We start from the raw sequence: 17,328 nt of genomic DNA, 5'->3' as shown, positions 1-17,328 counted from the left end.
GCCACTGTTGGTTTTCCTTTCTTTGCTGCACGTCCAGGCACCGCGCCAGTAGAAGCGGCAGCTGCTGCTGCTACCAGTCGGAGCAATTATCCACAACGTCACCGCAAGCCGTCGGAGGTCAGGATGGCACCGAGTGGCAGTGAATATGCCAGCGAGGGGGCCGAAAGCCGGGATTACGCCGCAGAGAGTGAAGTCCATCAGAGCCCGGGAGGTGAGAAGGGAGCTGGTAGAGAATCCTGTGTGTGTCAGAAAGAATCCTCTTTTTGTGCCTCTTGATCATCTATGTCAGCCTCCCCCCACTGGGTGCCCTGCAGTTGTTTTGGCTACAACTTCCAGCACCCCGCAGCCAACATGAGAGCTGTAGTCCAACACATCCAGAGGGCACCAGGTTGGGGAAGGTTGCTGTATGCCAACAATTGTGCCGTGACCATGAGAGAGCAATTAATTAAAGCAAGAAAGTTCTCCCAGGAGCCCAAAGGATAGTGGAGGGTTCCTGCAGAAACTCTGCATGATCCACTGTTCTGTTGTCTGGTTTTGTCTCCTCCTAATCGCTTTCTGCTGAGAAGGAGGGGGCATCTGTGTTGGGGGTGTTGGCTGTGACTGGATTATTGGAGTGACTGAGTCCCTCCAGGGCAAAGACATGGCAAAATTATCCACTCTCCAAAGAGGTTTGTGGGTTGCTGCTTTAGGATGACTTCCTACGGTGTAGGAGTAGTGATGGATGAGAAATTTGTTTGGATTGCTTTGCAATGTGAACGTAGCAGATTTGCACTCCCCAAACCTGAAAATGGAATGCAGTTAGACACTGAGATCCATACTTTCCCAAAGTCTGCAATGTAGTTGGCAATAAATAAATAAATAAATAAATAAATAAATACAAAAATTGCTTACATTTGTAAAAGTGCATGCAGAAAAAGCATACATTTAAAACAGTGCATATCTGTGTATATTTTGGGAAATTCACACACAAACACTTTATTCAGTGGGAAAAAATACTTGCAAAAATTGCATACATTTGGAAAAGAGCACACAGAACATGCACATTTGAAAACTGCACACAAAAAGGCATACATTTTGAAAAATGCACATGAAACTACATGAGTTTTCATGGGGGAGGGGGGGATAAAACAATCATGCTACAATGCAAAAACAGGACAGGATGAACTTAGCAGTAGAAAAATGGGAACCGGAGTGAAATTGAGCTTGACATTTGTCTATCCCTTATCGGGAGGCATGTGAATCAGTGGAGGCTCCAATGTCAGTGGAGTAACCCACTCTCGGTTTCAGTCAGAACTATAAAGGAGCTATCCAAGCTGTGGAAGCACCTTGGATAGCTCCCTGGAGTTCTGGCTGGTTCTGACTGAAACCCGGAATGGATTCACTACCCCACTGACATTGGAGCCAGCAGCCTCCATTGAAACGAAGGAACATAGGAGGTTGTTTTCTACTAGGTGGGGGTATGTTTCCTTACTGTGATTGTTTGTGGCTTTCTCCAGGGTCTCAAGCAGCTTGATCCTTTTAAACTGGAGATCAGGGATGTGCGAATTAGCACCATGCAAGCTCACCGAAGTCTGTCTCGTTCCACCTTGAGTCCATATCAAGTTGCGAGCTTTGTTTTTTCTTTCCACGTGAAAATCGAAATGTATGCACCAACTGCATGCATCTTTGAAGTGCACGCATTCTCCTCGCACTGATTAAAGTGTATTTTTATGCATTTTTCAAAAGTATGTATTTTTTCATGCACAGTTCCTCAATGTAGGCATGCTCTCTGACACAATTTTTGGGTGGTCCACAAACCACACTGCAAGTTCAGAAATGTAAGGACTTTGATCACAGACTGCATCTGAGTCCGTATTTGGTCCAGAAGGTGCAAACTGCGTAAATCCTGATAAAAAACAAACTGAGACGAATTTCTCATACATCCCTATTGGGTGTATGACGGTGGGATTGTTGCCTTGCAAAGCTGGAAGCTAATTAAATGCTGCTCTCATCGAAGTCAGCTTATCTGCAGCATTTGTATTTCTGCAAGTTCCACGCTCCTGTCTCTTTAGGCTTTCATACGACACAGCCATGTTTTGATAAAAACCAGTGATGGACAGTTTCTGCCAAGGACCGAGTCTCCGTACGTGTGAACTGTAGATGAATGGGGGCCTTCGCTGGAGGAACTGAATTGGTGGGTTTAGCTTTGTGAGCTAAATTGGAGATGGAAGGAATCCAAGCGACTCCTTGGCTATGCAGGGCATGTTCAAACAGCATAATGTGCAGGAGAAATACCCCGATCACGTACTTTGCTCTCCTCCTGCCATACAAAGAGTTTGCTTTTGTCTTGGCTGAGGTGCAAAAAAGATGCTGCAGAATTTGATCTGGTGATCTTGAAAGCTGGTGATGGGAGTTGTAGTCTGACATGTCAGGAAGGCTTCCCTCTACGAAGGGCAGTCGAAGAGAACATGACCGATGGACTCTGTCTGTCGGCTTCCACGAGGAGAAAGATCTTCATCTTATTGAAGCAGCTGATTTGCAAAGTGGGAGGGCAGCACATCAAAGCCAGTGGGCATAAATGCCCCCCTCCCACATTTTAAAACAGCTAAATTCATACAAGTATGGGGTCTCTAGAGATTCTGGAATTGTAAAGGTTACTTAGGGCATAATCCTATGCATGTTTAGACAGAAAAAAGTCCTACAACTCCCAGCATCCCCCAGCCCGCATGGCGAGCTGGGGGATGCTGGGAGTTGTAGCACTTTTTTTCTGTCTAAACATGCATAGGATTGTGGCTTAAGGATAATGGTGAGGAAGGCATATCAGCTGCATTTCCCAGGTGTTGCAAATGGAGGTCTATTCACCTCTGCATAACAGACAGCTGTGCCTTATTTAGGCCATAACTATTACCCCGAACCTCAGGGGGTGAGCACCAGCTTAAGAACCGTTTTCATAATCCCCATCCACCGACTGACCAAGGAATCGGAGAGCAATAAGTGAATGTAACTAGAGGGAGCACTAGCGGGAAAAGAAGCAAAGGGAACCGCCTTTTCGGGACATTTATCCAAGCTTTACATTCACCTGCTCGCATGCCCGCTTCCAGAGATGTAGCTGCATCGCCTGCACAGAGTGGCGGTGCTCCTTCGGAGGGGCACTTTGACTGTTCCGTCCTGAAAATAGGGGTCCCCCCCCTAATCCTCTTTGCCTTCTCCCTTTTTAGGCCTTAAGCGAGCCAATCCTGCCCAGGCTGCTGGCGCCAGGCCGCCCCCTCCAACTTCTCACCAGAGTCCATCTGCCCAGATGGCAGCACAAGGTACACTGGGCTCCCTCTCCTCAGAGCCTCTCCACTTTTAACAGACTCTCCTGGAGCGAGACAGAAATTTATCCAGATCATCAGAATAACTGCCCTTGTTGTGGCGAGTTTGCTTTGTAGATCGGACCAGGGTCGGGGTCTCTTTTTGGAGCTTAGCTTCCATTTTCACCAGGGTGCACGTTATTCCTGAATCGGTGTGTGTGTGTGTGTGTGTGTGTGTGTGTGTGTGGGCTGCATGGTAGTGAAAGAAGGGCTCAAATTGCTTTCCCTTAAGAGTTTTCATGGGGGCAGGGTGAATTATGAGGGCAGGAGGGAAACTCACTGGTTTTTCCAGGACTCCTTGCTAGCCCTGGCCATCATTTCTCACAGAATCCCCCCAGGATAATGGTACTTCATGACGTAGCATCGTTCTGGGGTATTTGTGCGTGTGCGTGTGAGAATTAACAATGGCATCTGTCAGCAGCAAGGGGTGCCAGTGAGTGCCATGCTCCCCCAGCCTTGAAATGTGTCCCCCCCCCGCAAATAACCGAAATGTCTCCTTTTTGTGGCCTGCAAACATGTGGCATTTTTTGCTCAGCCTTACATCTTAAGAGAGCTTCCCCACCCTGGCTCCTTGGCCATTTGTTGGGCTACAACTCCCACCATCCTCAGCCAGCATGGGGTTCGTGGGTGTTGTGCCCGGCATGGGTGGAAAGCACCAGCTTGGGGGAAGGATCACTGAAGAGCACTCTAAATGGACCTCTGCGCTTTTGAAATGTAAAGTAGAGCAAGAGCGAGAAATAGAACTTTTCCATTAGCAACAACTTGACATGGCTTTTTTGGACCTTGCAGGACCTGCAGGAGGGGGCAGGCAAGGGGTCGGCCCCACCAGCCGCTTCCCAGAAAGACAAGGTAACGTGTCCGTCTCAGTTCATAATAAGAGAGGTAGTGGGGCTGAGTCTTCATCACACTCTCTGTCCCGGCCGGCAACCTTTCTTCCGAATCCCAGATGTGCATGGGCTGCTTTTCAGGGAAAGACACTCTGCACGTGGCCAGAGGCAGTTTCTATTATCGTTTTGACAGCTGTCGAAAAAGGTAGCTGAAGTTTGTCAAAGCATCTCTGGCATCCCTTGGGCTGGTGTGCAGAGAAGCTTCCCTTTACAATCGCTGGCCCACTGTGATGGAGCTTAACTGGGAAGGGGCCGCCAAGGAGAGCATTGGCTCAGTCCAGTGGCAGGAGGGACGCTTGTCTTGTGTCCTGCTTTGGGGCATCCTGGCAGCAGCATCCTGCCCACTGACAGAAAGAGAAAACTGTGGCACTAGGCAGATCTCTTGCCTGACCCAGCTGGGCTCTTTTGATATCCTCATGTACACCCTGGAGAGCACGACATCTCTGGCTCCTTCCCCGCCGAGTGCTCTCTCCACATCCTCTGAGGTTTAATTCTCGCGATCAAGGGGCTGTTTTAGCTCCCATGATCAGAGGCTTCGAAATGGGTCAGCTCTTCCCCCATCTGAGCTCACCCTGTTGCCTTTTATTGAACACCCAGTGCTGGAGAAGTTCTGACTCAGTGAAAAAAGGACAAGGGGGAGGAGAAAGCTCCGTCGGACTTGAAATGCCCAAGAGGGCACTGCAAAAGGGAGCGTGAGAGCGGTGATGTGGAGAGCATCGGAGAGAGAGCAAGTTTTTCCAGTCCTGGGGTTAGAGACTGCCCCGTGCCTGCCATCCATGCTATGAAAGTCAGCTTCCAACATTATCAGGAACAGCTCTGTGGTCCGTTCAAGGAACAGGGAGATCAGTCTCGCAGGGGAGCTGTCCAGCAGAGAGACTGCAGTGAGCAAGATGCTGCTTCAGCAAGGGCTAGGTTCCAACTGAGCAGCTTTATAAGGGATGTTGTTGTCCTACCCCTTCCTGGCTTGTCAGTAGGACCCTGATCCAAAGCATGCTCCCTCCTCATGAGTAGGAGTCAAGGATATCTGACATGCTGCCAGGTGGTGACTGCAGCTCCAGGTCTGAGCTTTTGTCCGGACCTGCTGCCGCCTTTGTGCATTTGATCCTGAGGGTGACCCTGAAGCAAGGGGAGGACCATTGAGTGGGCCATTGCTTCTGGTGGTGGTCTTGGAAAGGCTATCTGCATCCTTCAACTTCCCCTGACTCTTGCAACCACTAGGGCTGGGAACAGGATCCCCCTCCTCTTCCAAGATCTCCTCGGGTTCCAGGACTGCCTTGGCAGGAAGGTGGTGGGACGTGACAGATCAGTCATCCTTAGAGTAGACCCACTGAAATCTGTGGGATTTAAGTTATTCAATGGGACTTAAGTTAGTCATACCTAGGGATGGGGGGGGGATTCATTCTGGTTGCATTTGAATGCGAACTTGTTTAATTTCATAATTTTGAACCACTATGCAAATGGAAACTCAGTTATCTTTTGAAATTTGCACTTCTCTGAGTTTTTTAATGGGGTTCTCAAGAAAATGTATACAGAAATACATATATTAGGGAAAATAACATTGAATTAATAATCAGAAAATGATGGCTTTTTAGCAGAGAAGGCAGTAAATAACTGTTAATGGTAAGAATAAAAAATGGTTGGAAAAATGTATACAGAGTGCATGTATTAGGAAAAATGTTCACAAAAATGGTCATGAATTTTCACGCAAATTTTTAAAAAAATCTTAGAGTTTGGGACAAGCCAAACTTAACACTGGAGAAATTCTCAAAGTGTGAGACAAAGTGAGTTTAAGACTGGAAAAATGAGAAACTGAAATTGACAGATTAGTCCACCCTTAGTCATGCCTAACTTTTGAAACCTCATGGATTTAGTCTAAGTAGGACTAAATCTGGATCCTCCCACTGAATTATGCAAGGACTGGAAAAGTTGACCATCGGGACCAGGACTGTTAGAGCAGATTCTGAAACCTCCCAAAGGTGGCCTAGCAGAACTCCTTCCCCCAAACACACAGCAACTTGGCAGCCTACCCAACTATCAACCCCCCCCCCACAGCTCCCATGAGGTGCCTCTACCATGAGATGCAGTGAGGCAGTAGCTTCTGGAGGTGCATTTTGTACGCTCTCAAAGGTGGCTGTAATGCAAGATGAGATCTTTCTGATAGAGATGTGCAGATTTTGTGAGATCTGTTCCATCACGGATTGTCATTCGCCTTTCATTCTGTCATCTGCTCGTTGAAGGAATTGGATTTTTTCCAATTTCCCAAATTTGTGCAGATTCGCATTTGTGCAAAGTATCCCCCAAATGCACCTTTTCATGCTTTAGCCTATGGGGGAAATGTGCATTTTCAGCTGGTGTTTTTTTTTTTTAATTTTATGTATTTTATTTTTCTATGATTAAATGTGCATAAAATTCCAGAAAGTTAAAAATAATAAATAAAAAGGTCTACAAGTCCATGGATTCTGTGTGATTCAGAAAAAGCTGCTCCGCTGTGGAATCCATGGGTTGGATTTGCAGAAATCTGAACTCATTTGATTCCGTTGCAGATTTCTCCAACACCCCTCCTTTCTGAGCCATGCGGTACTATGGGGGGTGGGGAGACACCAAAAGCCAGGCGAAAAGGGGAATGGGACGGGACCCTGAACAGGGGCATGCCACGTGACGACATTTTGTTGAAGCTCCACACCTGCCTTGGTTTGACATTGCCTTAACAAAATCATGGCTTCCCCCAAGGAATCCTGGGAAATGAAATTTTGGGGAAGATGCTTAGAATTCAGTGTTTGAGATCTCCATATTTCTGCCTTTCACAGAATCTTTTGTAAAAAATTGTAATGCCGTGCCTTACTTCCCTGTCCCCAAACTGGACAGCCAACATTGCAATAAAATCCCTTAGCAATAGAACGACAGATAGCTACAATGCACAACTGCAACCCCCTGAGGAGAAGATGTGTTTATTAAACTGGTTTAGGTCAGTAGAGCAACGGGGCCCGAACACCTGATCTGATCTACATGTACAGCAAGTGTCACCTGATAGGTTTCCACGCCCTGGACTGGACCATTGTAAACAGGGGAATAAAAATGTTCTGTATGTAGAAAGCTAGTTCTGGGGTGGGTGGGTGGGGGGTTGGAAAACTGCCCTAGAACTCTTCCCCATGACCATTTTCTCCTCTGCTTTCACAGGAAGCCTTTCAATGGCTCCCCCCCAAGCCGATCCCAGCTACTCCACTCTGGGGACATCCCGGGATGAGAGAGCCGGCTCTGGATACTCATCGCCCATGGCCGAGAGGCATATGCGCCAGGTGGCTCCATATAGCCAAGCGACCCCCGTACCAGCTGCATCGACACCTGTTCGACAGCCTCCTCAAGAGGACGAGGAAGACGAGGCCAACAGCTACGACTCGGACGAAGCAAGTAGGTAGAAAGTGGATCGACTGGGCTAAGGCTGGTACGAACATAAGAACACAAGAAGAGCCATGCTGGATGAGACCAGGGGTCCACCTAGGCATTCTGCTCACAACCAGCTGCCCACAGGAAACCCACAAGTGGTACATGAGTGTAACAGCACCCTCTCGCCCATGTTCCCCAGCAACTGGTCTACATTGGCGTATTGACTCTGATACTGGAGGTAGCATACAGCCATCAGGACTAGTAGCCACTGAGAGCCTTCTCCTCCACGAATTTGCCCAACCCCCCCTTTATAGCCATCCAAACTGGTGGCCATCACTACATCTTGTGGGAGTGAATTCCATAGTTTAACTCTGCGCTGTGTGAAGAAGTCCGTCCTTTGATCTGTCCTGAGTTTTCCACCAATCAGCTTCATGGGGTGACACCGGGTTCTAGTATTATGAGAGAGGGGAAAAAATTGTCTCCCTCTCCACCGTCTCCACACCATGCATCGTTTTGTACACCTCCCTCATGTCTCCCCTCACTCACCTTTTCTCTAAGCTAAAGAATCCCAGCTGTTGTAACCTTCTCTCATAAGGGAGTTCTACTTCCTTCCTCACTGGTGTCATGTCCCATCTATCAGGGTCTGGCACCTGGCCCAATCCGGCCTCCTGACCCGTATTCTCCACAATCATCCCCAGTTCCTGAGAAGCAGAGACAGCAATGAGTCCAAGCTGAACCCCAGCCAGAAGTGGCAGCCTACGAGGCCGTCCATTCTTGAGCCCTACGTGGGGGAAGGATTCCTGGACCCAAGTAGCCTCTGGATTGCAGACTTGCTGCGGCTGATCCAGAGATGGGTGGGGCTGTAGGGTCCGCTGTCAACCCTTTTACTTTGCCGCTTGGCTGTTGCTAGTGCAATGCCTCACCTGATCAGTTCCTCGATTCTCAGATGCAGCTCTCGCTACCTGGCTGGACAGCTCCCCTGCTGTTTCAGCAATCTGTTTCTTGCTCTTTTGGACAGCTCCCCATCCTTGTGGGTAGACTGGGACCCCGAGCCCTGCAGCTCCAGTATGGGCAAGAATGGAGCACTGAGCAGACATCAGCTGTCTGAGCCATGCATCCATTCTGATTCTCTAAGACGTACTGGTGGTGGGAAGGAGGATATGAACATCACTGAAGCCCAACCTCTGGAACACTGCTTATCCAGCTCTTCCCCACCCCCAGCCACCCCTCTGCCTCCTGGGCTTTCACCAAGCAACACCCACATGTTTTCGAGCTGATTTCTTAAGGACTAGGAGCTTAAACATTGCTTGTGGTGCTGCATTTGTTTGGCAACAGATACTGAAGTGCCTTGCTTTGTAGGGGGCGGGAGAGCCTGTTTCGCCCTGGCCTTGTGTATTACCTCCTCCATCTCTTGGCAAGCTCATGTATTTTTAATGATTCGATTAATGTCCTAAAGTGTGCTACAATTTTCCTGGGCCTGGGAACACTGCCCTTTTGGAAGTGACTATGGCCGGGATCCTTTGAGACTTGTGATGTCTCACCAAGTGCTTTTAATGGCTGGTAAATAAGTAATTGGGGAGGGAATGATTGAGTGAGGCTATTTCTCTTCTCTTTCTCTCTCTCTCTCTCTCTCTCTCTCTCTCTCCCTCCCTCCCTCGCTCCCTCCCTCCCTGTCTCTTGGAAAATAACAGCCGCCCTCCAACCCACACCGGAGGATTTGAATCATTAATCAGAGACAGAAGAGCCTGAAGGCATCCCTCAGCAGTCAGGCTTTTTAACTCCAGAGTGGTGTGTGTGTGTGTGTGTGTGCATGCGGAAGAACCCCCAAAGTGAAAGGCAAGAATTGGAATCCAAATTCAGAAGCCTCTTCCAGAGAGGCTGACACAAGATGCAGGCACAATTGGCTTGGGATCAATCCGTTGGACTGCACCGCTCTCCTAAAAACCCACCTCTCTTGTACAGTCTTGGGCTCAAGCCCATTAGCCCTTGATCCCAATTAGAAAAAAGGGCCTGCCCATGAATATCTGCACTGGGTCCCATATCCTCTTTGCCCTTCCCATCCTTTGGTGGTCGTCCCTTCCTTGAAATTTCGATGGTGAGCTCCTGGTGGGAGCCGCCGGGGTTCGAACTGGGAAGTGTTGGGTCCAGTGTGCCCACGGAGTGGTGTGCTGAAGCATCGGCCTAGGGTCTTCTCCAGACTGGAGCCCTCCTGATGTGTTGGACTGTAACTCCTGTCACTGTAGGCGTGTAGACAGTTGAACACGGATGCATTCAGTCAATCAGTCGAACAGATTGATGCGTTCAGCCCATCAACGCTTTCCCCTCTCTCATCAGCTACCCTTGGTGCTCTGGAGTTCAGCCTCTTGTATGACCAAGAAAACAGCTCTTTGCACTGTTCCATCATCAAGGCCAAGGTAAGTGCCGACTTCCCAGCCTGGTCCTGTTCTTTAAAGAGGAGGCCAGTCAGAGAACTGGAAGGTTCGCTGGCCTGGAGGACCTGTCCGAGGTGTATGGTTCTCCTTTGGGGACAGTTCCGCTGGCCCTTCTATCCAAAGCCCTCCAGTTCTCTCCCCCTCCCCACTGACTAGAGAACCCTGGATCAATTGAAGGGGGTTCAGGCAGCACCATGAGGAGCGGGGGTGGGATAGATGAAGAGGCCTGCAAGTTGGGCTCTGCTTCAGGCAACAAAACCACTCAGCTTCACTGAACTTGCGTGGCGTTCTTGGCAGAACAGGCCCAGAGCAGTGGAGGTGGCGAGGTGATGGGGCGATGTCAGTGGGGCGGTGAATCTGCTCCGGGGTCCACTCAGAACTCTAAAGGAGCTGTCCAAGGTGTGAAGCCACGCTGTACCCTAGAAAACATCCCAGAATCCTCTGCTGTGCACAGCAATTTCTGGGCAGAAAAGCAAATCCGTGAAGGGTTCCCTCTAGGTGGGACGCTTGGACGCTGCGTTTCTGCATCCTTCTTCCAACCCGTTTTCTTAATCTGTTCTTGTTCGGTTGTAATGAGTAGCTAGTCTTCCTCACCTCCCCCTGGCTGGAGAAGTTCACGAAGCCATGCTCATGTTATTCCCACCCAGGGCTTGAAGCCAATGGACTCCAACGGACTGGCAGATCCATACGTGAAGCTCCATCTTTTGCCCGGGGCCAGTAAGGTAATGTGGGATTGAATTGTTGAGCCAAGGGCTCTTGGTGTCTTCCTGGACCTCCCCCCTTCCTCCCTCTCTGATACGTTCTTCACGAGGGAAGAGGTGGGGTGACATTAAGAGGAATCACATGTTCTGGCTTAGCTGAGATGAAGGGAAGACGTTCTTCTCCAGGATCAGAGGGAGTATGCTGGGGAATATGAACAAGAGGGTGCTGTTGTGCTCCTGCCCTGCTTGTGGGCTTCCCGTGGGCATCTGGTTGGCCACTGCGTGAGCAGAATGCTGGACTGGATGGATCCTTGGTCTGATCCAGCAGGGCTCTTCCATTCTTATGACAGGCAAAAAGAAGTCCTTCTTCATACTACACTTCATTAAGAACATAAGAAGAACCAGACTGGATCAGACCAAAGGCCTGCCTACTCCAGTGTTCTGTTTTCTGGACTAGATGATGCCCTTGGACTCTGTGTTACTTAACCCAGAATATCTACCACCTCTAATTAGTGATTAAATTAAATACAGCTCCTCCCCCCAAAAAATGTTTCTTGAGTCTGAATGTTCTGTGTGTGTCCGTGTGTCCCTGTTTTGTCTAAGCTCGTAGGCTGCACTATGGGGGGAAAAGCCCACATTAACAAGCATTGAGGGACTTACCAAAAAGGTGACATTGTTAACGTGAAGTGAGCCATGGGCCAGGAAACCTAATAATCACCGGAGGTTTAAAAGATCAGTTTGCTTTGAAGGTTTTAGCCAGGCCTAATTGGTATCATGGAAAAAAGGAACTACCACTGATGTGTGACTCAACCTTTCTGGTAGATTTTCTTCCTCCCTTCTGTGCCAAAGAACAGCTCCGTAAATTCGTGCTTTGCGGGACAAGGGAAATTATGTTCGGTGTAAAAAACGTCTAGGAAGGACAGAAATGTATTAAGTCCAAGCTTAACTGAGAAGGCGTTTCTCTTTGCTCAAGGAATGTAAACTCTTTTGTCTCTCTGTGGCTGCAAGTATGGGCCCAGCCATGGGCCGGTCTTCAAATTCATGCAGGCCATGATAGTGAAATAGAGCCTCCACGTTTGGGAGCCCACCCTCTCATGGCTAGCTCAGCTGGTGAGTGCCAGCGGAAATGAAGTGAAAACAGGGCCACTAAGAAGCAAGAGGGAAGTACCTGAATGTCTGGGGGAACCAGGAGAATGGCAGAAACAGAATCTTAAAAAATCTAAGGGGGCAACTGCACTGAAAAACATCCGCATGAGAAGCATGTTCCATAGTGACACACTTGTCAGAAAAACAGCAACAATAGAAAACTGGGAAAGGCCTGCTTGAATGGAATGGACTAGCTGGAAACCTGAATAGAAGCCCTCCTGAACCCACAGCAGTATCTTGTTCTAGGGCCCATTTGCATTTCTAAATGCACAATTCTGGGGTAAAACAGTGGGGGCACTGATGCCTTCATGTCCAGTCTGTGTATTTCCTGGAGGCATCTGGCTGGACATCTTGGAGAAAAAGGCCCAAAGTTGGCAGAACTTGGTCTTATTCTTGTGATTTTTACAATGGGGTGCCCCCCCCCCAATTTCGTCAGGGAGGATAGCTATTTAGGCTAAAAGAACCTACAGGTACACAAAAGCACTGCTACAATTTGGACATGAAGAAGCTGAGGCTGAACACGAAGACAAACAAAATAGAAAACACATCAATAGCAGGGGCGGACAAATATGGAAGAGCAGTAGGGGAGAAATTTGTTCGTTTTGCATTTTATTTAATATAAACATACCTAATTTTGCTCTTTCCAGACCAATATGCAGACACCCATATACCTTTTGAAATTCGTTCCACTCTGAATTTTGCAGTGGAGTTCTTCTATTAAAAAATGCGTACAAAAATCTGTTTGTTTATTTATTTATTACATTTATGTCCTGCCTTTTTTCCTCTTGAAAGGAAACCAAGGTGGCTTACATGATCCTCTCCCTCTCTATCCCTTTATCCTCACAACAACCCTGTGAGGTAGGTTAGGCTGAGAGTCAGTGACTGGCCCAGAGTCACCCAGTGAGGTTCATGGCTGAGTGGGGCTGGAACCCAGATCTCCTGAGTCCCAATCCAACATTCTAACCACTACCACATTGGCTGTTGGTTATATTATGTTATTAAAGGGCACATAAAAATGTATACGTAAGTGAAAATAACATTAAAATACATTATATTAGGAAAAGTGCTTGCAAAATGGGTATTTTAGGCACATGCATACAAAATCTGCCTATTAGGGACAATGCATGCAAAAATGCATATGAGTTTTCATGATTTTTTTTTTTTAATCACGAAATTGGGAGAGGCAGAATTTATGAGTGGAAAAAGGAGAAACCAAAATTGCTAGATTGGTTAGTCGCTCATTTGGAATGAGGCCGCTGGAGCATTATTCTATGGAAGAAAATTCCCATGGCACAGCTAAGTTTATGAAGGCCGTTTTGCAATTTCCTTTTGGATGCCTTATTAAGAGTGTCTGATAAAACCAACAAAATAAAAATACCTATTAAAATATAGAGTGTTGCATTGTACACTAAAACAAATTTAGTTGATTCCAAAGTGGCTTAACCTAGTCCGTTAGACGTGATGGTTGGATAGCAGGAAAGCTTTTCCTCTTTGAACCTTTCCAGTCTGGATGGAGTATGTGTTCAAGGTGATACATGCCAGTTTTAGTTACTGCTTTTTTTTTTTTGTTTATTGGCAGTCAAACAAACTGAGGACCAAGACTTTGAGAAATACCCGGAACCCCATATGGAATGAGACCCTGGTTTATCATGGCATCACGGAGGAGGACATGCAGAGGAAAACACTAAGGCAAGATAAAGGGTTTGACTTGGGGGTACCTGGACTAGCGGCAGGCTGAGTTAAGTTTCAAGCTCTGAGTCAAATGTTGGGGCTCCTCTCTTCAAACTCAGATCAAGGTGGAAGAAAACAGGCCTTTGGATAGCAGCACCAAGTGGATCCTGCTGTTTTGAACTTTCTCCTACTACTACAATAGGAGGCTGTTATCTTAGCAGGGAGCTGAAGCCAACTGAAGCCTCATGTAGACCTTTAGTGTGGTCAGCTCTGCTCCTGTTGGATGCTGGCTGGACTCTTAAAGGGCCCTCATCTGATTTTGAGACTTTTGTGAGGCTGGGGAGATAGTTCTGTTGGGGCTCAACCTCTGAGTTGATGGCAGGGCTGTGTCCTCTGGCTGCGAGGGCCCTGAATAAGGCACTGAGTGTCCTACCCCTGAGTAGAGAGGGGTGAACGAGGAGTGTTCAAGATCACTAGGATTCTCTGAACATCATCCTGCTGTTCATCTCGTGCCCAGTTCCCGTTTGCACTTGTGATCACGGCTTGCTCTGCAAACTGGACATTTGCACAAATCGAGCTGCAATCTAATGGGAGATTTGTGCAAATCTCCCCAAATTTGCACAGATTTCCTCCATAGACTAAAGTGGGGCTGAATCAGTCTACTGAGAACATTTGTGCAAACTAGGAAATTTGCCCAAATCAAACTTGGAATGAGATGAATGCGAGCATGTGTTCGCCAATCTGTGAATATTTTTGGTGGACACCTTCTCGTGCTCATGTTTGGAGCTTTGAAAGGGGCATGTTTGCATGTTTTGTGAGCAAAAATGAAATTCTCTACATCCCTACCCCTAAGGAAGTAGCCTGTGCCTCATCTTCCACAGAATCCTCTGCTGCCCAGTGGAAGGTCCAAGAGCTGGGGGGATCATGACAAGCAAGCAGCCTCTTGCAAAGCAGCTTTGAAGATCTTGCTGAGATGTGGTGGCACAAAGACTTTTGCATTGAACTGTGCCACTCTCTTGAATGGAACGAATTGTGGTGGCCTCACTGGCCATGAGAGGGACATATCCAAGATGGCAGGACCCAGCCACTAATCCAACAAGAAGCTTGGGAAATATTTGTGGGTGGAAGTCCAGCCACAGGCAACAAAGAGGGGAGGAACATGAGGAGGAGGTAGCAACAGCTACAAGTTTGGTAATGGGGTGATGGGGTGGGGGAATTAGGATGTCACTTTTTGAGAAGGTAGAGGTTGGTGTGACCCACCCCTTCCAACTGCTTCAACAAATCCAGCTGCCAATGATGGATTTAAGTCAGCGGCACACAAATCTGGTGTCCTCCAGATACTTTTGGAATAGGTGTATCCATAATCTCTGACCACTGGCCATGCTGGCTGTGGCTGATGGGACTTGTAGTCAAAGGGCACCAGGTTGTCTACCCCTGGTTTATATATAGGCCTGCAGCTATCCTGATGTCAATGTAGTCAACCACCTAGTACACCAGATTAGGAGGCAAAATGTTGTATCTACATGTCGAAGGACCACAGAGGCTCAGTCATGGAGCCCATACTTTGCATGCAAAAGGTCACAGGTTTGATCCCCGGCATCTCTAGTTGAAAAGATTTCCAGTAGTAGGAATGAGTGAGAGTCAGTCTGTCTGTCTGTCTGTCTGTCTGTCTGTCTGTCTGTCTGTCTGTCTGTCTATCTATCTATCTATCTATCTATCTTATAGATATGCTCCATATTTGATCCAGGTTTGATCTCCGGCATCTCTAGTCTCCTCATTTCCAGTAGCAATCTGGATTTCCAGATCCCTGGCATCTCTAGTTGAAAGGATTTCCCGTAGCAGGACTGGACGAGAGCCTCTTTATTTATTTACAAACAAACAAACAATAAATAATCTATATATGTATTTAGCTGTTCCTTGTTACTTTCAGGATCTCCGTGTGTGACGAGGACAAGTTTGGTCACAACGAATTCATCGGGGAGACGAGGGTGGCTCTGAAGAAACTGAAGGCCAACCAGAAAAAGAATTTCAACATCTGCTTGGAAAGAGTCATCCCGGTACATTTCTTTCACCACCCCTTCTTGTTGCGCCCATTGTGGCTGTTTGCTAAACTGAGCACACATGCTCTGTAGCATGGAAAAGAGTGGAGGCCGGGATGGAGAGAGCAGGAGAGGTGGACCGCCTGGCTGCAGATGCTTGGCAGGAGGTCCAGGTCAGACCAAAGGGACAATGAGCTCTTCCTGTTACTGAATGAGCCTAGGGCATGCAGGAGAGCGGCCTCTGTTTAGTGGTGGGGGGCTAACGTGAGGGCCTGGGCCTGGGGCCCTCTGCAGGCGAAGCAGCTGCTCTTCCTTCCTCTGAGCTGTGTGGCTGTTTCTGAGGAACGTGTAAGGCTACGCAGACCATGAGTCCATTGAATGCAAGACATGGTCTGAAGGCACGTGAGGCAGCCGCCTTGCAGAAGCTGAGCAGTCTAGGTCTGGTCTGTGCTTGGAGGGGAGACCCCCCGGGAACCCTCGTAGCCACCTTGAGTTCCACGATGGAAGGAAGGTGGGATATTAATGTAATAAGTAAGTAAATAGCCCTCTGATTTCTACTCCGACTGGCAGTCTCTCTCCAGAGTCTCAAGCAGAGAAGAGTCTTTTCCATTGCCTGCTCCCGGACTCCTTTTTGACTGGAGATGCCAGAGACTGGACTTGGAAATGTTTCCATGCCAAGTGGATGCCTCTTTCCACTGAAGGGCCAAATTCCACTCTGGAGAAGCTCTCGAGGCCTGCATTCCAGGGGTGGGCGGGGCCAAAGACAAAGGGGGCAGGGCCAGACTACCCCGAATATCAGCATATTGTCGCTCCAAGCCCTTACTGCCAGCCACGAGGCCTTCGGAGAATGGGGGAGGGGGACCTGTGCAACAGCTGGGAACCACCAAAGGATCAGGGTTTGGGGGAAAGGGGTTAGGGGTCAGGGAAGGGGCGTGGCCATCTGGGGAAGCCTGAGGCTCTGCATGCCTGCCTGAAAGTAACGTGGAGAGGGAGGATGTTTCCCTTTGGAGGTGTGCATTTCCAAGAACAAAATCTGTTGGGCACTATGTCCCAGCAGGGGTTGCACAACCATTTAAATACAACAGCGACAACAGCAGCTGCTAATTACTTTTAGACGAAGTGCTTACAAAAATCATGGGCAGCAAGGATGATCTTCTCTCTTATGTGCGGGTTGGGGGGGAGGCTGTCCAGAAATGGGGTCCGCTGCAACAGTTGGCTGGGCATGCTGGGATGTGTAGTTTGACATTTCTAGTGGCTGCCAGGCTGGGAAGGCTGATCTTAAATGAACCCTTCCCTCCCTCCCCTCCTTTCCACTCATCACCAACCCTCAGATGAAGCGTGCGGGGACGACTGGATCCTCGCGCGGAATGGCCTTGTATGAAGACGAGGTAAGATGTTCACGTCTGAGCTGCTGATAGGTCTTGTTTGGCTTTCCCTGGCCAGAGCTAACCTATCAAGGAGAAACATTAGGCTTTTTAATTTTTCTGCTAGCAAACTACACATGCTGATATACGTAATAATCAATATTTCCATATCCATTTCCTTTTGAACTGATCATTAGTTTGGTGCAACCTGGCACCCCCCAGATGTTTTGGACTACAACTCCCATCAGTCCCAGCCAATGGTTGGGGCTCACGGGACTTGTTGTCCAAAACATCTGGAAGGTGCTAGGTTGCCTATCCCTGGTTTAGAGGTTTTCCCATCTCAAGCCCTTGGTATATAGACCATTGTATAGA

The 17,328-nt window shown here is 48.2% G+C and overlaps 1 protein-coding gene across 1 annotated transcript in view; it reads left to right on the top strand.

The window, feature by feature from the left end:
• RPH3A (rabphilin 3A) overlaps window positions 1-17,328 on the top strand; it is a 62,041-nt gene that overhangs the window by 33,946 nt on the left and 10,767 nt on the right. Inside the window, exons 7-15 of the mRNA XM_084820319.1 lie at window positions 38-211; window positions 3,198-3,290; window positions 4,122-4,181; window positions 7,397-7,627; window positions 9,938-10,017; window positions 10,683-10,757; window positions 13,462-13,571; window positions 15,484-15,610; window positions 16,924-16,980. Coding sequence (XP_084676445.1) covers window positions 38-211; window positions 3,198-3,290; window positions 4,122-4,181; window positions 7,397-7,627; window positions 9,938-10,017; window positions 10,683-10,757; window positions 13,462-13,571; window positions 15,484-15,610; window positions 16,924-16,980 — 1,007 coding nt within the window. The remainder of the gene's footprint in view (window positions 1-37; window positions 212-3,197; window positions 3,291-4,121; window positions 4,182-7,396; window positions 7,628-9,937; window positions 10,018-10,682; window positions 10,758-13,461; window positions 13,572-15,483; window positions 15,611-16,923; window positions 16,981-17,328) is intronic.

This window comes from Heloderma suspectum, chromosome 13 (assembly GCF_057233095.1).
Source record: "Heloderma suspectum isolate Gila_16-S chromosome 13, 16-S_ref, whole genome shotgun sequence".
NCBI lineage: Eukaryota > Metazoa > Chordata > Lepidosauria > Squamata > Helodermatidae > Heloderma > Heloderma suspectum.
Note: the sequence above shows the minus strand (reverse complement) of the source record. Positions and strands in the feature narration are given on the sequence as shown.